A 27,551-nucleotide genomic window follows, 5' to 3' on the forward strand; every position below is an offset into this window, starting at 1 on the left:
GGTAGATTAAGAAGATGTTGTGGGACCGAAGGATGGAACGCAGATAGGAGGGAGGATAAGGGTGCATTGAAGGAGAGATGAAAGGGGAAGAGGGAGAGAGGACACGTTTTAAAGGGAGCTAGATGAGAGAATGGAAGGAAGGCAGTAAGTAAGAGTGAGAAAAAGGAAAGAAAGAGAGACAGAGGACGGGAGAGAGAGGAGGGTGTATGAAAGAAGGATGGGCATGAGAAAGGGATGGAGTTAAAGAGAAGAAAGGAAAAGACTGATACAGTAAGGAAATTGGAGACCAGTAGCTACAATTATTACAACAGGTAAAGTGAAATTCAGGCCTGTGGATGTAATGGGCTCACAGCACCCAAAATATGGCTGCGTTTTACAACCACCGTTGGCTCAAGGGGCCTATTTTTAAGTCTCTCTTAGACAGCACATGTGCTGTCTCTTTGAGACATGTTGTATACACTTATAGCACACCCATTCCTTTTAATTTGGTATTCCAAGTGTCATTTGTAAATGCTTGCTTGTATGTGCTCCTTCTCTTGTAAATGTACCTCCTTTTCGTGTGTTGTTCCTTCCCATGGAGCAGGACCCAATTACTTATAGCCTTACACTTTTTGCTTGTAGGTTCGTCTTTCAGGCACTTTTTTCTTTGCTTTCTGCAAGTGTTTCTGCAAGCCTAACCTTATTTGTGTGCCACCTGTAAAGCAAACCTCTTGTTATTTTGCTTTCTGTTTGCAACTTCAAGGTAGTGTGCGTTGGCTATTTATAGCTATTTTTAAAAATATCTTTCCTTTCTATTTGCGGTCTTCTTTATTTAATTTCTGTATGGAATTATTTATTTGCTTTCTGTGTTTCTGTATTCTCTGTACAGCTTTATTTCTGTGTGCATCGGCAAGGCTTCCTAAAACTATCACTTTTCTCTCTCTTTGCAGCATGTTTTGTCTTTTTAAAGCTATTTTACTTATTTATTTGTTTTCTGTGTTTATATATATTCTGCAAAATTTGAAAACGTTTTTTTTTTTTCTTGGAATAGCAGAGTTTACCCTAAGAGAGCCATTTATTCCAAACTGCTTTTGGGGTGAAAAGCTGCAGCCATCTGTTTTGTGGTATGCTGGCCCGTGGAAGGAAAGCACAATCATGCTTCTTTATTTAGTTCATTTGTAGTTACAGCAAAGCAGTCAGATCCTTCTTATGTGCTGCAGTGGACAGAAGACCTCATTTAAAAAGCGGCCCTCTGCTCCCCTCACCCTTGTGCATCTGATTTAAGCCAATGCCGTCCCTGCTTGTTTCATTTTTTAAGATAGGACACATCACTGTCTTCTCAGGATTGCCCACTCCACTTGTCTGCTTTTTGGAAAACTGCACATTGGCTCCCTACCTCGGAATAATCACACAGGGTGCCTTCTGAATTCCTCAGCATGATAATAAGAATAATGATTATTCTTTCTCACGCTTTGCCTTATGCTTTTGATAAATCACTGGAGCTGAGATGTATTTTCTCTCATAAAGGGCAGGAGGAAAAGAGAGCATTTTACAGTTGATATAGCTACCAAGTTTCCCATGTCTACGCATGATGAGCTTCTCCTGTGCAAGTTTTTTCTTTGCATTTTGGAATGTGCAGTTTTACAATGTAATAAACAATACTACATGTCCCTGAAATAAAAGAAACAGCCAGAACTGGAGCAACTGGTCACACATGGATCAGGGAGACTCAGCAGTGCTGAGTTGAGAGTGATACTTAGGAAGAAAACTGAGTATTTCACAGCTCCAGCAATGTTTGTTTGTCTGTCAGTCCGCTGTATCTATCTGAGATGTTTTCTATTGTGCCTTAATTCATGGCTGCAATTTAGGACTACTCATTAATTTTTTGAATCACACACAGAGTAGCACATTTGATTTTAATGCATTTATTGTGAGCACAGAGCAGACATATCCGTCAGGAAATATGCTAAAATAAAGTGTGCATACTGGACGTTATCAGCATCAGGAAAAGCAAGCAAGGTGTTTTGGAAAGGGCCTTTGTGGACACTAGATGACTCATTTCAGCGGATGAAGGTCTTGGCTCTTGTATATCCTCTGCAAGAGAAATACGTTGTTATTAGTGCAATGTGCATAGCTAAGCCCCTCATCTCAATGTGTCTCAGTGAATTTGCTGGAGAGATTCATGTAATATGATTAGAAATGGTTTCTAGCGAATCTAATTCCAGCATGCAGGCATTTAGTTCTACCTTGACAGTGCAGGCGTCTGCAGACCTTTGTTTCCAATTCTTTAAAATATATCTAGACTCCTTCAAGAGGATTATTTCTGTCTCACTCCCATGCTATTGCCTGTTTGGTGTATCATTACACCACTTATGAGTGCTTAGATTGCAAACAGGAGGGACTATTTTTCATCTCAAAAGTACACTAACGTCTCACATTAAACTCGTTCTCTCATATATGCACCATATACAGAAAGCAACAATTGTATTTTTTTCTATTGTAGCTGTGTGTTTTAATATTCTGGTATGGACTCAAAATGCAGGCTGGAACAAGTGGCCTTGCCAATGGTTGTTTGGCATTAGCTTACAAACAGCAAAAGGCAAAGAGGACCTTTTCCGGTTTCAACAGACTAAAAGAGATTGAGGACACCAACTGGCAGTTCTGAGAGGCGAATGGACTGAACCGACCTATTCTCCACAGCAGTTCAGCAAGAGTTTAAAATCAAGTACACTGGCAAATGGACCCGTCTCCAAGCAATGTCATGGAAGTTACGCTTAGGCTGTTAAATCCAGATCTCATAATAGTGGGGGTTGCAGGTCAGGACGGAGGTGCATGAGAGGTGCTGTGGGTGCTAAAGTTCTAGGCGTGCACTATTCAACTTGCATTGATTCATTCTTGCATGTCCTTTCTCCACTCAGCAGCTCTGCCCTTGTGTTGCTACTTTGTAGTGTCATGTATGCTGGTGCTCATGTTCAGGCACAATCCATGCCAGAAACCTCTGCCTTAATTCAGAGGAAATCCTACCAGTTCCAATGCCATGTTGGCACCAGAGTCCTTAAATTGGAAAGTCTTTCACCCATTTCACATATGCGTATTACATTCCTGCCCTTTCCTGGCAATTCTGCCTACCCAGGGGAACACCTATGCCAGCACTTCCTACCCGGACCATTTTTTACTTACACCAATTCTACACACCTTTCAGTTCTGCCTCTGGGAATTCTGCCCACCTGTGCCATTTCTGCATGATCATTGCAACTGAGCCCACCCATAACGGATCTGTTTATTCTTGCTTATAGTTCATACCTTTAAATAAATTTACTTACCCAGCTGTTACTGTCAAAGAGAGGGCATTACTTGTTACAGTTGCATCTACCAGTGCCAGTTCTGTCTAACCATCAGTCCTGATTAAACATGCTAGTTCTTTGTTATCAATGCCTGCTATAATTTTTAATGTCAATTACATACATCATTGCTAGTTTGTTAAGAATCAGAACAAATGCCTGAGCTTTGGGTGTCCTGTTTCTATTCACTTGTGCTTCGTAGGTGCAATCCAGTATAGCGCCACCTGCCATGTAGCATGAACTTACCTAAAACTCTCCAGGGACACAGTCCACTGAAAGAAAAAAGAGCAGCAGCGTTAGGAGTGTTCTGTCTCTATCACCCTCTCCACTTTTCAAACACATAGTTTGTACCTGGGATATTTCTTCCAAGAGGATGCTCTGTGTGCAGGGGGTGAGACTGAGAAGAGTCTCCTGAGCATGGCTGTGAGGGAGGGTGCGAACATGAAGCATGTGTGGTAATGTGTTGCAAGTTACCCATAGAATAATAATTATTTATTTGCTTGATCAATAAAAACCTCTGTAAAACATATAAAACACATATCACCCCACAATGATCACTGATAAAATCTTTACAGGATTTTCTTTTCAAGAAATACAAGTAATGCAAAGACATATAAGCTGGGCCATAATACCTTTATAAACATAGCAATGCCAGTACGCATTGTGGAACCAGTAACGTGCAGTTGTGTCCAGCTCCTTCGTGATGCGAGCACTACAGGCAGCCCAGGATTCAATAGCGGATCATTTTTGGGTCTGACTAGATCGCTTTCGAGTTCAATAGACAATAATCTTTAGTATAAAGTGACATTAATCAAAAGAGAGCCCTTCAAAGTGAGAGTTAATCTCAATAGAAAAAGTGCTTTAGTGCCTAGTGTCCTCCAAGCGCTAATCATGCAAGTGGTTTTTAAACTGCATCAGTGAGGTTACGCATAAAAGGGATCATGCAGAGCAGGAGTTAATCGCAAATCAACAAACACTGCTTATTTCTTTTAGTTAATCATGCTGGTGATCAGGCCCTGCCTTTCCACGCTTGCTAGTTCAAGGTTGTGGCAGCAGTTCACAAAGGCTGCCTGCTGAGCCAGGTATTGCTTAAAAAGACCAAATTTCATTGTAATCTGGGCAAGAGACGTGTATGTTGTTAGTTTACAGATGATACTATAAATCTTAGTTATTGTTTTATCCATAGTGATACTGTTCCACCTCACCTCCATAAATCTGAGTGGGAGAGATCTTTGTTTGGGTGACTTGTAAAGACAGTGTTGGAGGTGGGCTCTTCAGTTGTCGATACAAAGTTCCCAAATCTGCTGTGAGAGTGTAGCCCTCCTTTTGATATCTTCCAGTTTGTTGCTAAACCTTCCATTGGCATTGAAAAACCATTGACATTGGCATTGAATACCCATAGGTATATATACTCGTTGACGGACTCTAGCATATCTCCACCGAGATGCCAAGTATGATGTTTCAACCCTTTTTTGTTTATGGTTAGTTTTTGCTCTTTTTTGTGTTGATTTTCATCCCATTACACTCAAAATAAGCTAGAGCTACAGCCAAAAGTTTTCATAAACCCCCCTTTATTTCTACTGATTAGCACCAAATCATCAGCATAATGTAAGTTGGAAAGTATGATTCCTCCCACTTGTGTGGCATGGCTGTTGATCTTATTTGGTGCTGATGAAAAATCAGAGAGGAGCACATTAAAAAGGTGGGTGCAAGCATGCAGCCCTGCTTTACACCCTGCATTGTTTTTATAACTCTCAATGGGTGAGAGCTGTGCCTCAATTTTACCCGGACGCACATGTTGTTGTGGAGCATTTGTATTGCCCTTAGGAGTCTGGATGGAATATTCCATTTAGCTAGTTTGTGCCATAGATTCTCCCAGTCCAGCATGTCAAAAGGAGCTTTATAATCTATGAAATATAGATGTATTGGTTGTTTGTAAGTGAGGAGGCAAATAATTGTACTCCACTATTACATCATGGAGAATTATATTGTAGGATGTTACATGGTTAAAAGGAAGTAAGACACATAAGCTCTACATAAGGGGTAATTGATGATGAAATAAGGGGAGGGCTACTTAGGTAAATGAAGTTCTGTTTAAAAAAATAAATAGGGGTGATGTTTCCACCCTCCAGAAGATTTAATGTCCCACAATGTTCTGATGACGATATGGGTGGCTACAATGTAGGGACAGTCGGTGTGGTGACTTCTAATACCATCCCGCTGAGGAGACCTGAGAGGTATGGAGTTGAACAGGTGAGCCTTACGAATCTGCCTTCATAGCTGCAGAAAGGGAGCAGACCAAGCACCCACACTAAAAGGCCCGTTCGAGTAGGAACAAAGGATGCCAAGCATGGGGACAACATGCAAAATCTAGGGTAGCAGAGCATAGGCTGGAGCAGGCACTTGTGGAGCCCCATCCACACACTAAGGTATGACTTGTGTAACTGGGATCTACAGATTATCGGCAAAGGAGTCACCAATGGTGCCTGGGTCACAACAACAGCTCCACTTACAACTCCACTTACTGCTAAACAAACTATTAGAGCACAGTAAGTTTTCGCATTTTAATGACACATAGCCCTGCAGGAAGCAATATAAGCTGCATGAAGATCTGCTCTTTAGTGCCCTTGTCCCAGCTTGAGGTTCTTTTGTACATTCTAAAACCGATACATAGGTCTAATTTGGAAAGGGTAGAAACCGATATAGGAGGTTCGCTCTCGGGAAATAGTCCATTGAAAATGGGTTAAGACAAGGCTGTGTATTGGCTCCTAATTTATTTGTCTTTTTCACAGCAGATTATTTCAGACCCTTTCAAAGCCTATATTGTTATCTCTGAAAATGAGTCCAACCATAAAAAATAAATATGGAAAAAAACTAAAATCTTTGCATTTTGGTCTAAAGATAAGCCATTTTAATGGTACATCTAAACATAAAAAGTATATGAGATATATAGGTATGAACTTTCAGAAATTTCCATATGCAATTCTCGTGCTGAACAGGTTAGGATTTATTCTGTTTCAACAATGGCTGTACTTAAGAAGTTTACCAAACACTTTGGTAGATCTTCATTGACAAATCTTTTAAAGGTACATGACGTGGTTGTTAAATCTCAGGTTTTATATAATCAGAAGTCTCCTGTATCAATGGGAAAAGGCCTTGGGATCTACTAGAGGAATGCTGCCTTAAATCTATGTTGTCTTTTCATAATGACAATGGTGCAAGCCGTAATTGTGGAATTAAAATTAGTTCACTGGTAACATAGAGCCATGCTTCTACCATTGATATATAGGAAATAGCTCCTTGTTGTTCTCAATTAAGAATGCTAATTATTGTATTAATGAGGATTTAAAGTGCAAACTAAAATGGTATCAGGGTATAGGAAAACAAATTATGGGAGTGAGGCGTAATGTTTTGGTGACTGAGTAATTAGTAGGGCTGTGCAAAATTCACCTTATTTGCTTTTCTGTAATTATGCAAAAGTATTGAACACTCATGTGAAATTGCAGATAATTACATGAAACAAAAATCTGTCATTTTGCGCTATATGTTTTTTATTTATTTATTTATACAAATTTGCATAATACCAACAACAACAGCCCAGAGAACTCCAAATAGACCGCAAGGGATCCATAAGTGTGTGCACAAGACAAGCCGGGATAACAAGGCAGAGTCCATGAGAACAATGTACTCAGCAGGGTCGAAGCCCTAGATTTAACTACCATCCCATATACATGCAGATAGGAGCTGCAGAAAGCACCCCCCATGGGGAATCTAAATATAGAAGTACTTGGGGCATGAACCAATAACAATCATAACATGAGAAGGACGGAGGCGGGCGAACAGATCCACACAGCAGGAACGTCCAACAAGCATCATTGTCCACACATGCGGGGGCAATATTCGATCCAAACAGATCTGCACGTAACCTCACACCCATCGCAAGGATTCTCTCAATTTTAACCAGTGGATTCCATAAAGGAGCAAAAAGGCGCCCAGATGTCTCTAGGGTGAGAAAGCGCCGGGGCCAACTCCCAGAAGATGGACAGCTGCTCCTGACAGAATGCCGCATCCCGCAGACAATCATCCTTCTGCGGAGCCCTGCCCCTCCCCCAGCAGACCGCCACTCTTCTCTTCTCCAACAAGAGCAACAAACCCACAAGACGTCTCCACTCCGACCGCACCCCATCCTGCAGGCCCAGCAACGCCACCACAGGAGAGAAAGGCAGATCCAAGCCAGTCATGCCAGTTATCGCACGCATCACTTCACCCCAAAAGATGCTGTAAGGAAATTGCTCCCTGTTGCAGTTACCCCCCACTTTTTGCCTGATACTGATGCTGACTTGACTGAGAAGTGTGCTGGGACCCTGCTAACCAGGCCCCAGCACCAGTGTTCTTTCACCTAAAATGTACCATTGTTCCCACAATTGGCACACCCCTGGCACACCGATAAGTCCCTTGTAAAAGGTACCCGTGGTACCAAGGGCCCTGTGACCAGGGAGGGTCCCCAAGGGCTGCAGCATATGTTGTGCCACTAAAAGGGACCCCTCACCTAACACATGTACACTACCATTGCAGATTGTGTGTGTTGGTGGGGAGAAAAAGGCAAAGTTGACATGGCATCCACCTCAGGATGCCATGCTCACAAAATACTGCCTGTGGCATAGGTATGTCACCCCTCTAGCAGGCCTTACAGCCCTAAGGCAGGGTGCACTATACCACAGGTAAGGGCATAGCTGCATGAGCAATATGCCCCTACAGTGTCTAAGTCTATTCTTAGACATTGTAAGTACAGTGTGGCCATATTAAGTATATGGTCTGAGAGTTTGTCAAAAATGAACTCCACAGCTCCATAATGGCTACACTGAATACTGGGAAGTTTGGTATCAAGCTTCTCAGAATAATAAACCCACTCTGATGTGTTGGATTTATAAAAAAAATACACACAGAGGGCATCTTAGAGATGCCCCCGGTATTTTACCCAATTGTTCAGTGCAGGACTGACTGGTCTGTGCCAGCCTGCTGCTGAGAGACGAGTTTCTGACCCCATGTGGTGAGGGCCTTTGTGCTCTCTGAGGAAAGAAACAAAAGCCTGCTCTGGGTGGAGGTACTTCACACCTCCCCCCTGCAGGAACTGTAACACCTAGCAGTGAGCCTCAAAGGCTCAGGCTTCATGTTACAATGCCCCAGGGCACTCCAGCTAGTGGAGACGCCAGCCCCCCTGGACACAGCCCCCACTTTTGGCGGCAAGTCCAGGGGAGATAATGAGAAAAACAAGGAGGAGTCACCCACCAGTCAGGACATCCCCTAAGGTGTCCTGAGCTGAGGTGACCCCTGCCTTTAGAAATCCTCCATCTTGATTTTGGAGGATTCCCCCGATAGGATGAGGGATGTGCCCCCTCCCCTCAGGGAGGAGGCACAAAGAGGGTGTAGCCACCCTCAAGGACAGTAGCCATTGGCTACTGCCCTCCCAGACCTAAACACACCCCTAAATTGAGTATTTAGGGGCTCCCAAGAAACTAGGAAACTAGATTCCTGCAACCTGAAGATGAAGAAGGACTGCTGACCTGAAGCCCTGCAGAGAAGATGGAGACACCAACTGCTTTGGACCCAGCCCTACCGGCCTGCCTCCCCACTTCGAGAAAAACTGCAACAGCGACGCGTCCCCCAGGGTCCAGCGACCTCTGAAGCCTCAGAGGACTAACCTGCATCTAAAAGGACCAAGAACTCCTGAGGACAGCGGCCCTGCATCAAAGAAACTGCGACTTTGCAACAAAGAAGCAACTTTTAAAGACCACACGTTTCCCGCCGGAAGCGTGAGACTTTCCACTCTGCACCCGACGCCCCGGCTCGACCTGTGGAGAACCAACACTACAGGGAGGACTCCCCGGCAACCATGACCCTGTGAGTAGCCAGAGTTGACCCCCCTGAGTCCCCCCCAGCGACGCCTGCAGACGGAATCCAGAGGCTCCCCCTGACCGCGACTGCCTGCTTTAAAGAACCCGACGCCTGGTAAAGACACTGCACCGCAGCCCCAGGACCTGAAGGATCCGACCTCCAGTGCAGAAGCGACCCCCAGGTGTCCCTCTCCCTTGCGGTGGCTACCCAGAGCAGCCCCCCCCTTGCCTGCCTGCTTCGCTGAAGAGACCCCAGGGTCTCCCATTGAAACCTATTGCGAACCCGACGCCTGTGTGCACACTGCACCCATCCGCCCCCGTGCCACTGAGGGTGTACTTTCTGTGCTGATTTGTGCCCCCCCCGGTGCCCTACAAAACCCCCCTGGTCTGCCCTCAGAATTCACGGGTACTTACCTGCTGGCAGACTGGAACCGGGGCACCCCCTTCTCCATTGAAGCCTAAGCGTTTTGGGCACCACTTTGACCTCTGCACCTGACCGGCCCTGAGCTGCTGGTGGGGTAACTTTGGGGTTGCTCTGAACCCCCAACGGTGGCCTACCTTGGACCCAACTTTGAACCCTGTAGGAGGTTTACTTACCTGCAAAACTAACAAATACTTTCCTCCACCAGGAACAGTTGAAATTTGCACTGTCTAGTTTTAAAATAGCTTATTGCCATTTTTGCCAAAACTGTATGTGCTATTTTGCTGATTCAAAGTTCCTACGATACCTAAGTAAAGTACCTTTCATTTGAAGTATTGATTGTAAATCATGAACCTGTGGTTCTTAAAATAAACTAAGAAAATATATTTTACTATATAAAAACGTATTGGCCTGGAATTGTCCTTAAGTGTGTGTTCCTCATTTATTGCCTGTGTGTGTACAACAAATGCTTAACACTACCCTGTGATAAGCCTACTGCTCGACCACACAACCACAAAATAGAGCATTAGAATTATTTCTTTTTGCCACTATCTTACCTCTAAGGGGAACCCTTAGACTCTGTGCTCGCTATTTCTTACTTTGAAATAGTACATACAGAGCCAACTTCCTACAGTTCCTCATTTATTGCCTGTGTGTATGTACAACAAATGCTTAACACTACCCTCTGATAAGCCTACTGCTCGACCACACTACCACAAAATAGAGCATTAGAATTACCTCTTTTTGCCACTATCTTACCTCTAAGGGGAACCCTTGGACTCTGTGCATGCTATTTCTTACTTTGAAATAGTACATACAGAGCCAACTTCCTACAGACCCGTACCGCCTCACAAGTCCACGCCAAATGCAGAAAATCAGCATCCGGGGCAAAGCATCATTCGCAACGCGCATCATCACGCAACCCCATAGCCCGTAGACTGAGGGGTGTATAATACAAGCGGTGTAAGAATTTGAAGTGTATGAGCCGCAGTCTATAATTGGGCGACAGTGCTCTCTTGTGCACACAGCAGCTTCCCCACATAGCATCAGTGATCTCCTCCCCAGCATCTCTCTCCCATTTGACTCTCGCAGCCTCCACCACTACCCGTCGCTGCTTCTGCGCGCATCTATACAGTTTGGTGATAAGCTGACCCAGGGACTGCACGCGCCAAAGCAGCTCAAGCGCCTGACAAGATTGAGGCATAGTCGGAAGACCAGAAAATCGCACCCGGATCATCGCGTACACCCGTAACAAGTACAGCCTCTGCAGCGCATTATCAACCCCATCACGTAGCGCCTCCTCAGGCGACCGCAGACGCTCATTCACAAACCAGTCCCCCAGCAGAGACAGCCCAGAAGCAGAAAGGAAGTCCCGCAATCGCACATCACTGGACATTCTCTCATCCGCAGCCTCCAACACCGGCATCGTAGGGACAAAAGGTTCACATCCACCCGACCAACGCAACAGAGCAGCCCAGGCCCCAGACGTACACGCGACAGTGTTCACACCCATAGGGCGAGTCCGAGTCATACATCCAAGCACTCTCGGCAGCCGGTCCGGCCATACTGAACCACTCTCTGCCACAAGATGAGGTAAATATTGCACCGGGCGGATCCAAAAGTACGCCAAGTGGGCCTGAGCACAGTAATAATACAACTCCAGATCTGGGGCGGCAAGCCCACCCAGCTCAAATAGCAGCGTCAGCTTCTCCCACGCGCTCCTGGGCTGTCTGCCGGCCCACACCAGCTGCACCAAAGCTGATCGAAGTCTCCGCAGAAAGCTCAGGGGCAGCACCAGCGGAAGATTAACAAAAAGATGCAGAAATTTAGGTAAAACCACCATCTTGGCAATGCCAATGAGCCCAATCAACGAAAGTGGCAAGGAGCGCCACATTTCCAGCCTGTCCTCCAACCAGGCCACCAGCCTACATAATTGGCAAGCCACAGGGTCTCAACATCACAGCTGAGCCATACGCCTAGGTAATGGACTGGGCCCTCTGCCCACTCAACAGGATACCGCGACGGGAAGCGCGCCGTACGACTAGTAACAGGAAGCACCACCGACTTAGACCAGTTCATCACTATGCCAGAGAAGGTACCGAAGCGGACAACCTCAGTGAGCAAAATATCCAAGTTCCCACTCGGCTCCCACATTTACAGCGCAATATCATCCGCGTACATAGAGATCAAAATCGGGCACTTCCGAAACTGCAGTCCCCTATGGTTGTGACGTTGCTGCAAATAGGCCGCCAAGGGCTCCATCGCAATAGCGAAAAGGAGCAGGGGCAGAGGGTACCCCTGCTGAGTTCCCCGGGCCACCGGGAAGGGTTCCGAGATGCATCCATTCAACCGGAGCCTCGCAACCGGATCCATATAGAGCAAGCGAATCAACCCTATAAAGCGCACACTCATACCTACCCTGCCCAGCAGCGCAAATAAGTAGGGCCAGGACAGGGAATCAAACGCCTTTGTCGCATCCAAAAACACTGCAGCGGCCTCATCTTCCGCCGTGAGGCTACCCAACACCGCAACAAATGTGCACAAATTGTGCGCAGTCGAACGCCCCGGCACAAAACCAGACTGATCCGGGAGCACCAGCCGCCACATCAATGGCTGCAACCGAAGCGCAATCAACTTAGCCAAGATTTTATTGACAACATTAATCATGGAGAGCGGGCGGTACGAATCGCAGCTGCAAGGATCCTTGCCCGGCTTAAGTATTGTAACGATCAGCACCTCCCGCAGGGAGGCGGGGAGAGAGCCCGCCTCCAACGCCTCAGCATAGAACTCCAACAGGTAGGGAGCCAGAATATCGGAGTACTCCTTCTAGAAGGCAGGGGTCAAGCCATCAAGACCCGGAGCCTTGTCACCAGGCAATCCACTAATTACTGCCTTGACCTCCTCCATCGAGAAGGGCTCATCAAAATAGGCTCTATGCTTGTCATCACAAGAGCAGACTGATGTCAGCGAAGTAAGCCTGCGCCACACCAAGGTTCGACTTAGGAGGGGCCGAGTACAAATCCTCAAAATATTGTGCAAAGACCTGCATAATCCCCGCCGTTCCTGTTACCCGCTGTCCTCCCCGCCCGTCTATCTCAGTGACATACCCGCTCATCCAAGGCTTGCGCAGCATATTTGCCAAGGTACGACCCGCCCTGTCGCCCTCCCCATAGCACCGGCCCCTGGCATATTTCCCCAAAAAACACACTCCGCGGTCAGATGCCTCTTCATATGGGGAAACCGCATCCCGCAAAGCCACCAACGTCCTACCAGCCCAGTCCGTCGCCAATTTCACCTCCAACTCCACTCTCTGAGACTCCAGCTCAGCTAATTACCGACACAAGGCATGAAGCAAACCGAATAAACACTTTAAAGGCCTCCCACAGCGTTCTGGCCGAGTTCACCGACCCATGATTCTCAGCAAAGAAAAGCAAAATGGCTCCCGCACCTCCTCACGAAGCACCTCATCTCAAAGAGCTCCCTGCGGCAAGCGCCAAGCAAACGCGGCCCCCGGAGCCCCAGGTATCGACAGCTGCAGCTTCACCTGAGAATGGTCCGAAAGGGTCCGGGCCAGATGCTCCACCGAATGCGTCCACACCTCCACGTCCCTGGTCCCCAGCCAGCGATCCAGACGAGATCAGCTATTATGGACATAGTTAACGCATGTGCCCTCCCTCAGATCTCCATGCTTAGCTCTCCATAGATCGACCAAAGCACCATCACTCATCACATTCTTCAAAGCAGCAGCAGCAGCAGCAGAATACCTAGGCCTAGTCGAACTCTTCCGGTCCCCCTCCGGATACAGAACCACATTAAAATCTCCCCCCCGATCACAGCGCCACTGCCCAATGATCCCACCAAACGCCACACCTCGCAGAAGAAGCCAGGGTCATCCACATTTGGCCCGTACACTGACACCAACCGGCAGGGCCTGTCCAGCAATGTCCTACCCAGCAGCACATACCGCCCATTTGGATCCACTATCACACGATGCATGCGCCATTGCAGCCCCCTGCGCAGCAAAACAGCCACCCCTCTAGCGTAGTGCCACCAGATGAGTCTCCTGAAGCAGACACACATCTATACGATGCCTTTGGATGTAAGCAGAGACATGACGCACCTTTCCACTGATCATTCAAACCACGCACATTCCATGTAAGGCAACTAACCGTCGTCATTGCCCCCAGCATCCTCCCAGAACCATTTCCAGGCATCCCGCTACCGATCCGAACACCACCCCCAGCCAGCTCCGTCCAGCACAACAGAACAGTAATACAAGTCTAACATCATAAATACAATAAATCAGGACCCAGTCCCACCCCCACCCAAGCGGATCCCCCAAACGGGTCGAAGCAGAACAACCCCCCCTTCCCCAAACAGAGAAGATCTGAACCCCACATCAGAAGAAAAGGACTCATCCAGGAGTCGTAAGGCTAGCCATCCAGCCCATCCGAAGAACAGAAGGCTGGAAGGTACAAAGGGCTAATAAAAAAAAGCAGATAAACTGATTCAGAAGCGCTGAAAAGGAAGTCAGAGGCACCACTGATATGGCACCCGCCATGATTCAGGGCCAGCCGTCATCACAACTGCAGAACAGTCAATCAGTGTCACTGAGGAGTGCCAGCTCCGAGCCCGAAGCTCCAGACTGTTCAGCTGCAGAACACCGAGGAAGCGTCTTGACAAACTTGGCCGCCAGTTTCAGATCCGTAAAGAAATGCAATGTTCCACCATGTTGTATCAGAAGCTTAGCCGGGTAGATAAGCGAAAAACAAGCTGCAGTCAGACTCGGAGAGAGCTTAACCGACAAGAACGCCTTATGCGCCGCCTGCACACTTGGAATGTAGTCCAGAAAAAATTGCAGCTCAGTGTTTCTATACACCACCGTGCGGAGGTCCCGAGCCAGACGCAGCACAGCATCGCGGTCACGATAATTCAAAAGATGAAAGATAACAGGTCGCGGCGGGGTCCCAAGAGGGGGCCAGGGGCCCAGGGACCTATGCTCCACCACTAGCATACGAGAAGCTCACCAGGAAACAAATCAGCAAGCATTTGCTCCACAAAATCCTCCATCCTGCCCATGTCCGTGGTCTCAGGGAGGCCAAGCAACCGAACGTTATTGCGCCAGGATCTCGCCTCCAAGTCCTCTTTCTTGGCTCTGATGACCTCCAGCACTCGCTCCATCTGCAACACGCGCTCTCTCTCACCGTGCCGCTGATCCTCCATCTCTGAAGTGCGCGACTCCAGCTGCTCAAACCGAGCATAATGCTCGTCCACCCAAGCCCTAATGCGGTCTATCTGCTCTGCCAAATGGTCCAACTTTGCGTCTATTCCGGCTAAGCTACTCTTAAGATCCATGAACATGGATTTGACAGAAGCCTCAGAAGGCCCATCCTCCATCTGCACCTCACCAGAATGCAGCGCGGCAGCACCTCCCTTCCGCCTACCGCCCTCGCTGCTCCGCCTTACCCATTGAGGCTTCCACGGAAAGCCCGGCCCCAGACCCTCCCCCAGGTACCCAAAGGCAGGCGGGCCCACAGCAAGCAAAGGGCAGCCGACAACTCACAGGGAATTCTCCAGGCACTGATCAGATCACACCCGCCGACAGGCGCACTCCTCCGGAGGTAATTGTCCAGCAATCGCAGCACCAACAGTCATCTTCTCAAGTGCACGTGGGGTAACCCAAATTCCTCCTCAGCTCTCCACAAGTACCAAGGAGAAAGGAAACAGAAGCTCTCCGGCACCTACAATAGGCAGCAGTAGACAACAGCAGTAGACACACCACCTCCACATGCAGGCCCGAACAAAAGAAAGGCCCCCGCAAGGCTCCCCTCCGGCCCGATCTGGCCGGCGACAATGAAGTGCAGGCCCCCTCAGCTGGGGCCCACTGCCCGAGGTCCAAAGCAAGGCCGCTTCCCACTAGGCCACAGAAGGTGGGCCCTCTCCAGCCTGCATCTCGAGGGGACCCGCACCGCAAAGGTTCCATGCCCTGAGGGCCCCCGCGGACCTCCTCCAAATCGGGCCTCTCTGCCGCCGGTCCCACCTCCAAGACGGAAAAGGCCTCACAGCCGCGACACGCGACGCCAGGCAGCCACGCAGCACCAAGCTAGGCCCGATCTAGGCCCACTACCTCACAGGGGAGGGGGGCCGCGGCCAAGCAAGACCGCCGATGGCCTCTCCTCCTTACTCGACAGGCCGCAGGGGAACTCACCCCCGGGCCCCGCAGCCATCTCCAGGGCGGGAAGGCCCAGTAGCCGCAGCGCGCGCCTCCAGGCAGCCACGCGCCGCAAAGAAGCCGTGTGGTCCCGGGCCAGGCTCAGCCCGGGCTCACAACCTCACGGGGGCCATGGTCCGATAAGACTGACAAGGGCCCCCCCAGCCAGCGCAGCCCCTCACCTCCTGCCGACGGGGCCGCAGGGAGAACCCCTCCCCGGCCCCCACAGTAGTTTCGTGGCAGCCCAGCAGCTCCGAGCGTGCCGCTCCTCCTCTGGCCTGGCCAGACACCGGCAGGGCACTCAGCACCCCACCGGCTCTCAAGGCAGCAAGCCAGCAAATGCACGAACCGGGGGGGACCCGGTCCGTTCGCAAAGGCCTCCGGCCGGGGGGAGCACCTCCAGCACCTCCGAATCAGGAGAAATTAAGAATGTTAGCCCCAAGTCCACCGGAGCCTCACGCTGTGACGGCCATCTTGCCGGCTGGCTACCTCCGCCCCCCCATTTTGCGCTATATGTTAATGTGAAATACATGCTTGCATCAATTTTTGGCTCCAGGATGCATTTAAACAAGTGCACTGCAAAGAACAGCTGTTCACTCTCTGTTCTTAATGTGTGTTCATAGTAAATATTTATAGTGAATCTTGATTCAAAGCAGTCATCAATTCTAGTGTTTTATGGGAAATGGATGCAGTATATACCTTCAATCGCCTTTTTTCTAAGAGTTGAGGAGATCAATTCTCACATTTTGGATAGAGAGGTTATTTTTTTATGCAATACTAGAAACAAAAAAGATGTTTCAGAACATATTCTGTTTGATTGTTTATTTTTAAGGGCTCTCATATTTCATTATCTAAGACCAGTTTTAATTAAAAAAGAAAGGAGAGCACAGGAGGCACCTAAAACAATTTAATAAAATATGTTTTCTTCAGATAGGGTATGTGCAGTGTTTCAAGTTTTAAACGGGATACAAAAGCATAAATATTTTATTGTAATATAATCCTTTCTTGAGCAAATGTTCTATAGATGTAATGATTTTAAACAGTTTGGAATGTTAAGTTCTGTGTTTTATCTATGTATTGGTTATAAAGTGTTTATATAGTATCTTTTAGAGACGTTCAATCTAAATAAACTATTTCCTGAATCTGAATCTATAAAGCCTGATTGGTATCAATGAAACACTCCTGGGCTACGTAAGTCATCTTTTTACTTGGAGACCTTGCATGATTAAACTCAGTAGCCATTTACTGCAAAAAAAAACCTGGGTCATGGGTTTCACAGAGGCTGGTTCTCACACCAATATACTACATATATGTAAATAACGATTGGCCGCCTAGTTGCTGTAAGGAAGTGGTCTGTAGAGTCATGTATATGGAGACAATTTCAAGATCTTGATCTTGGCTGAGACATTGGTGATAGAACTGTCCAGTGCTGCCTGAAAGAGAGGTACCTGCGCTTTATTATACCTGGAGAATAGGTAGTTATGCCTAAAGATTGTATGAAGGACAGCTAGCTGTGTCTTAAGGTGGACTGGCGGTAAGTTGGCTGTACCTTAGGCTGTCTGGCAGACAATCAGCTGTGTATTAGAGATGCCTGGAGGCCAGCTACTTGAGCCTTAAAGCTGATGCTGCCTGGTACACAGCTAGCTGTGTTTTAACACTGCTTAGAAGACAGCTAGCTGTCTCTTAAGCGTACCAGAATCACATCTTGCTGTGCATTCATTCAGCTTGCTTGGAAGTCATCTAGCTGTTCTTTAATGCTGCCTGGTGGGCATCTAGCTGTGCCATAAGACTGACAGTGAGAGGTGTGAGCTTCACGTTTACCTGACATTCATGCTGTTAAAATTCATCATGTGAGAAGCAGAGAGCATGAGAGAGGCTTAAGTGCAGTTGAAAGGGAGGGGAATGTGGACTGGTAGGAGTACTAAGAGAGAAAACATAATATTTTGTAAAATAATCAACATTTTCGAGGACTTTCCAAACTGAGAAGAGGAGAGTGTATGTGTGTTTTAGTCCCAGGTGAAATCCTATAGGCCTTACTATACCCAACTGAAAGTAACTATACCCAACTATTAATCAGAAAATATGTTTACTGGGGGGGTCTAACACCCCATAAACCACCCCCACTGAAACTACACCACTGTTAAGAGTGCTTGCAGGTCAGTTAACTGTGCCTTAAGTCTGACAGAACCGACATTCTCTTTCTTGCTCTGTCCCTTCCCTTGGCCATCCCATCTACTTATTCTCTGTTACCGGACCGTCACACTCTATGTTTTCCATTGCAGAATCTGGGGTGATCTCTGATGTGGACTTCTCATTTTGTTATACTCTTGACAGATATCTTGGATCCATGTATGGAGTAAAACTGATTTGTGGCAAATGGAAGCTTCTCTAACTGTTGGATTGAATATACTTGTGATCTGAGATCTCCCTACGAAGCAGAAAATAAACATAGCAGAAAATAAAGATCAGAAAAAAAAAAAATGGGACTTTTGAAGAGGCATTTTGTTGTCTTTGTCGGAATATTTACTTAAAGCTGCTCACCTGGCGTCTAGTGATTTAAAAGAATATGTAAGATAAAATGCATTTGTAGTGCAGTGAGCCGCATCATTTATATGATAAGTGATTGCACTTTATCCATTTATCTTCTTGTTATGTTTCCCTAACCGCAAGTGTCTGATTGTTGTATATAGTAATTGGCTTCAGTGCTTTAAACCTGTATTTTAATAAATTTTTTCCTATAGTTGCTATGTCGAGGCATAATAATGAATAGAGTGCCCAATTCACCATCCTCAAAAGAATGAGGGGTTGTGTTGGCCTTCAAAGAGCCATCTTTCTTGATTGTATGGCATTTTCCTTTGAATCATGCAATGGCCGTAATGAAACAACCGGCATGCATTGTGCTTACTGTCTCTTGGCAGCTGTGTGGCATCCCCTATTGCGAGCCCGACTGCTGCTATCAGCATCTTGAAGTGTGGTACGGCTTCAGCAGGGATCTCTGGCTTCCTGGCTGCACGCACAAATCATGAAGACAAAACAAACAGTGAGAATGGGATTCAGTCCCAAAAGGTCCAGTTATCACATATTTTAACACCAGTTTACTTGTCTTAGATGGTAACAACCTCACCTTACCAGGGAAAGTCCCTGTAACCCCACTGAGCCTGGCCTATAAACCGCATTTCATATGAAATGGCATACAATATGGAAAGATATATGTAATTTATTACATCAGTGAGATCCTAAATTGATCACTGGAAACTGATCATTATTTTTATCTAGAATTCTTTACACAGTTTATTGTTATCTCACACAGTCCTACCCTTCAATCTATAAACAATTACACATACAAAGTACAATGCAAATTATACATCAACATATAAGGGATATAATACAAAGTATACATCAACATATAAAAATATATATGTATATCGACAAAATACTATTGATAAGAAAAGTCCAGAAAAAACTATATAGTGGAATCACACCCGCACTCCAATCTTTCTGCATTATTTATACACAAAGTGGCTGTAAAGCAGTTTCGTAAAGCACAGCCCACATAGTGCTGAGGTAGTTGGAACAAAAGGGCTCTCCAAAGGAGACCTGTCTGCATCTTTTCCTGGGGCCAGATCACCACGGCTGGGGTGGGAATGTGTCCCCCAGCCTGCTTTGCTGCATAGAAGACGTTTGCTTTGATAGTGGGATAATACAGAGGTTTGAGAACCCTTTTGCAGCGGAAATTAAGGTGCCTGATTAAATGGGACAGTATCTTGAAGCTGTATATATATATATATATATATATATATATATATATATATACACACTATTTACAAAAGAACCCCCAGGGTTAGTCCGCAGACAGATACTACTGTATCTTTATCTTACCGTGTCCTGATGAGGCCATTAATTTGAATGGCCGAAACACGTCGACTTACATTTTGAGGAGTTTTGGTTAGAATAAATGAATAGTACACATTAAAAGGGATTGAACTGCAACAAATGATTTTGAAGGAAGAATATTTTTCCAACTGTGGTTCAAACTACCTCATTACCATGTGGACTGTGCCTTACGAAACTGCTTTACAGCCACTTTGAGCATCAATAACACAGGCAGATTGGAGTACTGTGGTGATTTGCCACATTATTTTTCTGGACTTTTTTGTTAATAGTATTTTGTCTATAAACATGTATGTTTTTATATGTTGATGTAGATGGTAACAAGGCAGCCTTCAGGAGGGGTGGGTGAATAACTGTAATAAAGAGACATTGTGGGTAGTGTCCCACCCTGCTAAAGAACACAAAACTACTACTGCAAAATGCAGGAGTATATGCATTCTTAAGTCAAGCAAGGACATTTAAAACACTTAAAATACACTTTCTGATATGCTTATTCGAAGTAGAATTTCTACCAAATGGAAAATTCACTTGCATATACATTGGTGTGGGTGTTCCAAGGAAATCTAATTTATGTGCATGCTCCCTTTGGATTTCGTTAGATTTCATGAATGCTTGACAAGTTTGAAATTATGGAGATTGTAGAGTTTGATCTAAGCTTTAACAATTGATTAAATTTGAAAATTGTAAAGTGAAAGTCTGTGCGTAGGGCCCAGAATTTAGAGGGGAAAGACAGATAATAGTTCTCTGCCAGAGAAGTAAGGGTTGAATGAAGGGACTGAAGAATTAGGTATGATGGAAATTCAAGACTAAGGGATATGCAATGGAACTGGGAGGAAATGTAACCTACAACGCATGCCCTCTGACATCCACCCTTCATTGTTGTATGTTAAAACATTTAAAAGTGTTAAGAAGCAGCTGTGAGATGACAGCATACAACAACAAATAGCAACAAACAACTGAGGCATAATTCATATGCCGAGTACAGTTGATTGTTTGCATATATTTGGAGAGCTTGAACGTTTGCAAGCAAATTAAATATACAGCCTAGAATTACCTTAGAAAAGCCTTAATCTTGTTAAAGAGGAAATTGTTTAAAGTGGGGGTTTTACCTCTTCTGCAATGAAAGCTACTTTTCTCAGTGACTAACAAGTATAGTAAGTGTTACAATATCATTTTTTCTCTGGCTGTGTGACTGACTGTGCCATAGCTGTGTGTATTACTGGACGTGGAGCTTTGTTATTGATTGGGCTTTTTGCCATTTCAAGGATCTACAACTCAGCAGTGCTAACTCCTGTGCCCTGGAGAATGTTGCACCACTAAGTACCAGATCCTTTGCATTATTTATGAGGTTGAGCTCCATGTCCGAAAGCTACAGCTGACAAACTTCTGGTAGCTCCTGTGCCCTTGTTTAAAGCCTTGTACCAAAAAAATGGTTACTTTGATTTTTTTTAGAAGTCAAAAGACATCATTAGGATTGCTTCTTTCTTTAGTTGGGTTGTAGCAAAATGAAGAAATGCTGTATTTTTATAAAAAGTATTTATTTGAAATGTTTATAATAAGAGGGTGATGAATTATAGTGTGGTAGTAACTATGTGTTCACAGCAGTGAAGGCATATGGGGTAGGAAGTAAGATAGCGCTGAGAAGGAATGGGTGTATTTAATGCTGTTGAAATTAATATCGAAAAAATGCTTTGACCTAAGTGAGGACAAAGGCTGAATACTGGATCACCCAACAAAGAGGTGGGAATAGAACAGAAGTAACAATGTGATTGTGGGAAAGCGTGACAACCAGATTAGCGAGTGGTTCTTAAAAATATAGCTGGCAAAAGTAAGAATCTCTTTGAAAGAGTAAGATATTGGTCAAAACAACAGATAAAGGTATGGATGCTGGTATGGTGAGATAGGATCCCTACAAGGTGTGCATATTTGATCAAGAGAGGAGAAACACCAAAGAGCAAGATGTAAAAAAATAATTCTTATGACCTCTCCATATTACTAGCAAAACCGTAAAAATACTTAAAGGTCATAAAGTTCTGTATGATTTGACTTACCCTTGAAAATCACTATGTTTATGATGCTGTTAAGATTGCCAATACCAGATTTTCACCATTTTGTATTAAATGTAACTTGGCACACCTTTCCCTTGTAAATGGAAAGTTACCTGCAATTAAAAACTACAACAATGTATGCACTTGCTATACCTGAAAGTACCAGCTCAAAGTACTACGCTGTGGCATTGATGAAAGTAAAGGGGGAATCTCCATGAACTATGTGAAGGATAATAATGAGAAATGCAACCACCCGTGAATTTTGTCTTAAAGCCCTATCCACCAAAACCGGACTTTACAGCAAAAATGAATGCCTCTTCGAAGCAGGCAGAAAGTTTCAGAAAAATTTACTTTCCTCAAACACTTTCCAACTGTGCATGTGTGATGCACCATAGAGCACAAACTCAAAATAGAAAAAGTGTTAAACTATGACTAAGCATAGTGTTTGGTACTGAAAGGATATCTTTCTAGTACAAAGTCTGGGGTTGACATCAGACACACGCCCATACACTGTGGTGCATGAGTGTGTGCATTGGCACAAGGCTGCAAAAAGTTTGCCACTGCTAGGAGACTGAACATGGAGTTCTTCTGCTCTCTCGTTTCAATGCAATGCAGTGCCACATTTTAATAAATCTCCTCCCTGAATTTCACAGCAGAAGAAATGAAGGCAAATCATGTCCAGCACCATGAACATGCCTATAGGCTACATGAACTTTGACATTTGTTTTTATATCTTGTCTGGTCTACATTATGTGTGCCTTTAGAGCCGTCTGATTGGCCTGTGAATGTTCATGGGTGTTGACCTAAGAAGATTCCAAACATACGTACCAAACAGTCTCACCATCTTGCAGGCATCACCGCTTTCTGAGACACTTTGGCTGTACTCCAGGAGACTAACGTCAGAGTCCCCCTCAACAAATCTGATGTCACTCTTCTCGGGAACTAAAAATAATAAGGCAAACTGTAAGAAGCGCGGAGAAAATGGTTACTTATTTCATGAAATTAAACAAAAAGTAATTGTAAGGTAAACAAAAATCTGTAAAATAGGTTAAAAAAAATAATTAGCATGTCAGAATTAAAATTGCAGATTTGCTAAACATGCTGAAAATAGTATCATTTATCTACCAGAAACTAAAAATAATTTAGAGAGGTGACAGCGAATTTTTAGAAGTCTAACATTATGTTAATCATGGATAGTGTTGAGGTTCAAAAATGGCATCAAGCAATTATATACTCAACTTATTTTATAATTGTATTAATCTCCGTATATTTTATTGAAAAAGTAGAAAATATATTACCAATCACAACCAAAAGCGCATCTTACAATTTCTTGTTTTAAACAAAAATTTCTGTTGGAAGGACACTGATAAAGTTTATGCTCGAAAGGTATTAATTAGCCGCTGGCTCTGACTAATTTCAGCTGAGCATGAGTGAGGCAGTGCTGGATGGAAGAGGCAAGGCTTAAGCAGGCCTCTGAATTACTGGTTGGCAACTGCTTTCGGTGCTGACCTGGAGAAAGTTTATATGTGGAAGTAATGGGTTGGAAAGTATATACCAGCCCTCAGCTGAAAACAGACCCAAGGTGGTCCTGAGATGAACTGTTCTTAGTGCATGTGGACAAACGTTACTTATGGAATCGAACGAACAATCTGAAATGCTTGTTTATGATCAATTCATAAAACATGTAATCTTGGGATGCCCAGCATTAAGCCATTCTTTTAAGAATAAAGTGAATTAGAATAATGTAACTCGAATCATCAGTAGTTGTATTTCACTTCTTAAAATGGAAGCTGCAGCCCTTTTCACACTATAATGCTCTGTGGTCATCGTGTACAAAGGCTATAGGGGTGAAAAAACATGTCTGTTATCCTATGCCTGAGCTTGCCTTCCTGTACCTCTCTGCACAAAAAAGGCTTTATAAAGTTATGACACAAATAAAAGCCCTTCCTGTTATGAACCACTTACTGCTGGTCATTGCACCAAATGCAGTATCTGAAGGACTGGATACGAGGGGTCACTGGCACAACCATGGGCCAAATTTATACTTTTTGCCACAAAACTGTACTAACGCATTTCACAATGCCAGTCGGGCGCCGTATTTATGGAATGGAGCAAGCTGGCCCTAAACTTGGGCTACGTCTTAAAAAAGGACCCTATGCAGGTGGGGGTGGCGGTAGAGAAGGAGGGGGGTTGATATGATGTATCCAATAACAGGATTGTAGAACGATAGTGGTATTGTTGTAATCCACTTTACGAATTACGCAGAGGCAGTTATGGATTTCCTCACCTTACTTCACGTTTAGGTCAGTGCCGGCACGGGGGGAGAAGCTGGTGCTATTTTTGCCTCCACCTGCTCTTTTCAGGGCTCTGCACAGTCCCTGTTAAATATATTTTGTATTACATAAACCTAGTCTGTTAATTTGATAGATTCTTGATAAAGCAGGCAATGTCAGCTGCCATTAGATTGTGCCAGAAGCTGAAGTTGACTCAAAATGTGTCCCAAGACAACTTTTTTTATTTTTACAATAACGTGCTTATGCTACCAGTATGCCAGGGCCTGCATGTTTATGATCCAGGCTGCTCAAAAGCTTCTGACAAGCCTGTATGAGGTTACAGTCAGAGGCACCGCAGAAGCTTGCAGGTCTACAAAGCTTTAACTAAGAGCCTGTGGTGGAACTGGGTTGGTGGAAAATTCCACACACTGACATCACTCCATGCACTAGCTCACTCATGCAGGCAATCGGGAAGCACAGGCTGCCACAGTTATGTTTAAGTTTCCATAGTAATTTGAGACCATGCTGTTTGATCCCCCACCCCCAATAACAGGCCATTCAGATGAATGCAAAAGTGTATGCAGTTGGTGTGGACGAAATTTAAATTACACTGCGCGATTTGCATTTTAAAAACAAATTACATTATGTTTTACACAAAATTCCCAAAAGTATACAATTTCACCACATTGCAAATTTGTGCTGCTGTTCATGGCAAAAGTATGGTGCAGGAACAACTCAAGCAACCAGAATGCGAGTGGCTGTTGTTCATTGCAGTTGTATTTTCTGCACTATTTTTTAGTCCGAAATGCATCCTCATTTCAAAAATTTAAGCATAGATGCCTTTTTTTTGCTAAAATTTAGCTCTAAATGACAGATTTACATTATGCATAATTATGTGTAATGTTTTATATAATTTTTCTAAAATGTTGCCTATTTCTGCAAAAGGAAATTACACACATTTCTCACACCCATAGTTCAGAACAGACACCCTACAAGTGATATTTACCACTTTGAGTGTAACGGCCAGGTTTGACTGTATGGTAGACCATGTCCATCTTCATGCATCCTGAAGGTCTGGAAAATGACATAAATAAGCATGCATATTATTCAACAAAATATTGTTCTGCAAATTAATGAATAAATAAGTAGGTACCTTGGGCCTGATTATGAGTTTGGATGTCCCAACATGGGACTGCCAAACTCACGGGGAGGACACCACCACCATGGCGGTGGCGTCACCCCCGTCCTATTACAAGATTTCTGACGGTGTGACCTGGCTGACCGGCAGAATCCTTTAAATGGAGTGTTTCTACGGCCAGACCAGTGGGAACAGTGCTACGAGATAGCACTCGGCTCCCTTAAAGAAGCTGATTGCTATCTCGTAGGACAGAGGGGGCCAACCAGCACCCTGGGAATGCCCACTCATTCCCAGGGGGCTGGGCAGGGGTGCTCTGTACTGCCCATGCCATGGGCAGTGCAAGGGCCCCACCTGTGGCCCCCAGCACCTGTTCTCTGCCAGCCTTTTCATGGTGGGGAAACAGCCATTGAAAGGCTGGCAGAAAAAAAGGTTGTAATCAGCAGGGAAGCACTGAGTTCTGAGCCACCCTTGCTGATTGCAACCTGGACTGTTGTTAGCCCATCAGGATCTTGGGTTCTGGTGGAGACAGCGATCTGTTGCCTTGTCCACGTGCTAAACTTATAATGTGGCAGTCAGACCACCACAGCCACGGCAGCCTGACCTCCACCACGAGTCTGGCTGTCTTGTGACCACCAAACTCATACTCAAACCCCTTGTCGCTAGTTTTAGCGCGTGAGTGCTCACCGGTTCACTAGAGATGACTAATATGTTACTGTGAATACATCTCCATGTACTCAATAGTCACAGTGGAGAAGTATGCACTTGCCAATTGTGCCCCGTGGTTAATAGTATACTAGATATACTAGGTCACAGGTCCTGATGCACTTACTCAGTCCTCCTGAAAAGTATTAGTGTACTTGCTGACTAATCACATAGGGAAAATTAGCACTTACTCACCACCTTTAGTGGATTAGCGTGTTCATGGTCCATCAGTACCTGTAGATATGTGTGCATGTGCTCATTAATTTAAGTAAATATTTTATGTCCGTCTCAAAAATCCCACAAAATAATTGTGCATCTGCTCATGAGCACCTGAGGTTAAGTGTACCCATGCTTATTAATAGCAAAGTATAGTGGCCACATTCTTCCTAGAGCTTATGCTTGTGTGTGCATATACTCGCTGCATGTGGTTTATCTGGGCCAACTCACTATTTCCAATTGACATAGATGTTTCATGTAACGCAGACAACACCTGGGCAGGTTCGGAAGTACTTTAAATCGTATCATTTAGAAGACTTGGTGAACCAAGTATACAGAAACTTGAAAGGGTGTATGCACTTGTAATGCTTCTGGAAAATTATACTTGCTAAAAAGCTCTACGTACAAGTTTCATTTAAAACACTTCTTCAGCCATCAGCCTTCAGTGCAGAAGAAAAGTACAAATATTTACAACAAAAAAATCCCAAAGCAAGAAAGACACTAACATAACACAGATTCATAAGATAGGTAGGACTGTCCAAATCCAAGAGGACAAACGTACCATTCCATGGATAAAACTCTGGAATGGGCTGCATTCTGAACATTAGGCTGATCACCATGTCTACTTGCCTGGTAAATATTGCACAGGAGAGAAAAAGGGAGTGTTCACCTAGAAATTCCTGTGTGGGGATTTAGGGTGACATGTATGAACCTCAGGTTTTGCGACTCGCAATTTGCGAGTCACAAAACCTGATGTACAACAGTGTCCATGACATTGCTTGCGATTCCCAGTGGGGTCGCAAATGACCTACCTCATGAATATTCATGAGGGAGGTCCCAATTTGCAACCCCATTGAGAATGGCCACCCTCACAGGGATGGTGGCCTGCTGCAGACAGCAGACCACCATGTCTGTGTCTACTTTTAAATAAAGCAGTTTTTTTTTTTAATGCAGCTCGTTTTCCTTAAAGGCAAATGAAATGCATTCCAAAAACAAAAAATGAAAAGTTTACTTTTCATTTTTTCAGAACAGGCAGTGGACCATAGGACCACTGCGTGCTCTCCAAAAAATATTTTTGCTGCCATTCACAGAGGGGAAGGGGTCCCACAGGGAAACTGGTGCTAACTGAGATTGTTTTGCGACCGCATTCGCAGTCACAAAGCAAGCATACGTGGGACTGCGACTTGCAATTAGGAAGGGAATACCTCTTCCTAATTGCGTCAAAACCCCTTTTTTGCAATTCGGTAAATAGTTTTCTGAATCGCAAAAATGGGTCTGTACATCCCGAACTGAATTTTGCGCATCACAATCGGGCCGATTCGCTGTTTGCGACGTGCAAAATGCTTCGTACATGTGGCCCTTAACCCCTTAGCTGCTGGGCCTTTTCCCCCCCAGTGCTGAGCCCTTTTTTGGCTATTTGGGGTAGTTCGCTCTTAG

At 45.0% G+C, this 27,551-nt stretch overlaps 1 protein-coding gene across 1 annotated transcript in view; it reads right to left on the reverse strand.

Annotated features, from left to right (window-relative positions):
• Window positions 1–1,894: 1,894 nt before the first annotated feature.
• Window positions 1,895–27,551, reverse strand: part of LOC138302179 (olfactory protein-like) — a 39,461-nt gene continuing 13,804 nt past the window's right edge. Inside the window, exons 3-7 of the mRNA XM_069242527.1 lie at window positions 25,065–25,132; window positions 22,614–22,727; window positions 18,752–18,853; window positions 3,567–3,592; window positions 1,895–2,073 (exon numbers count right to left, since the gene is read on the reverse strand). Coding sequence (XP_069098628.1) covers window positions 3,567–3,592; window positions 18,752–18,853; window positions 22,614–22,727; window positions 25,065–25,132 — 310 coding nt within the window. The 3' untranslated portion in view covers window positions 1,895–2,073. The remainder of the gene's footprint in view (window positions 2,074–3,566; window positions 3,593–18,751; window positions 18,854–22,613; window positions 22,728–25,064; window positions 25,133–27,551) is intronic.

The sequence above is a fragment of the Pleurodeles waltl genome, chromosome 6 (assembly GCF_031143425.1).
Source record: "Pleurodeles waltl isolate 20211129_DDA chromosome 6, aPleWal1.hap1.20221129, whole genome shotgun sequence".
NCBI classification, from domain to species: Eukaryota; Metazoa; Chordata; class Amphibia; order Caudata; family Salamandridae; genus Pleurodeles; species Pleurodeles waltl.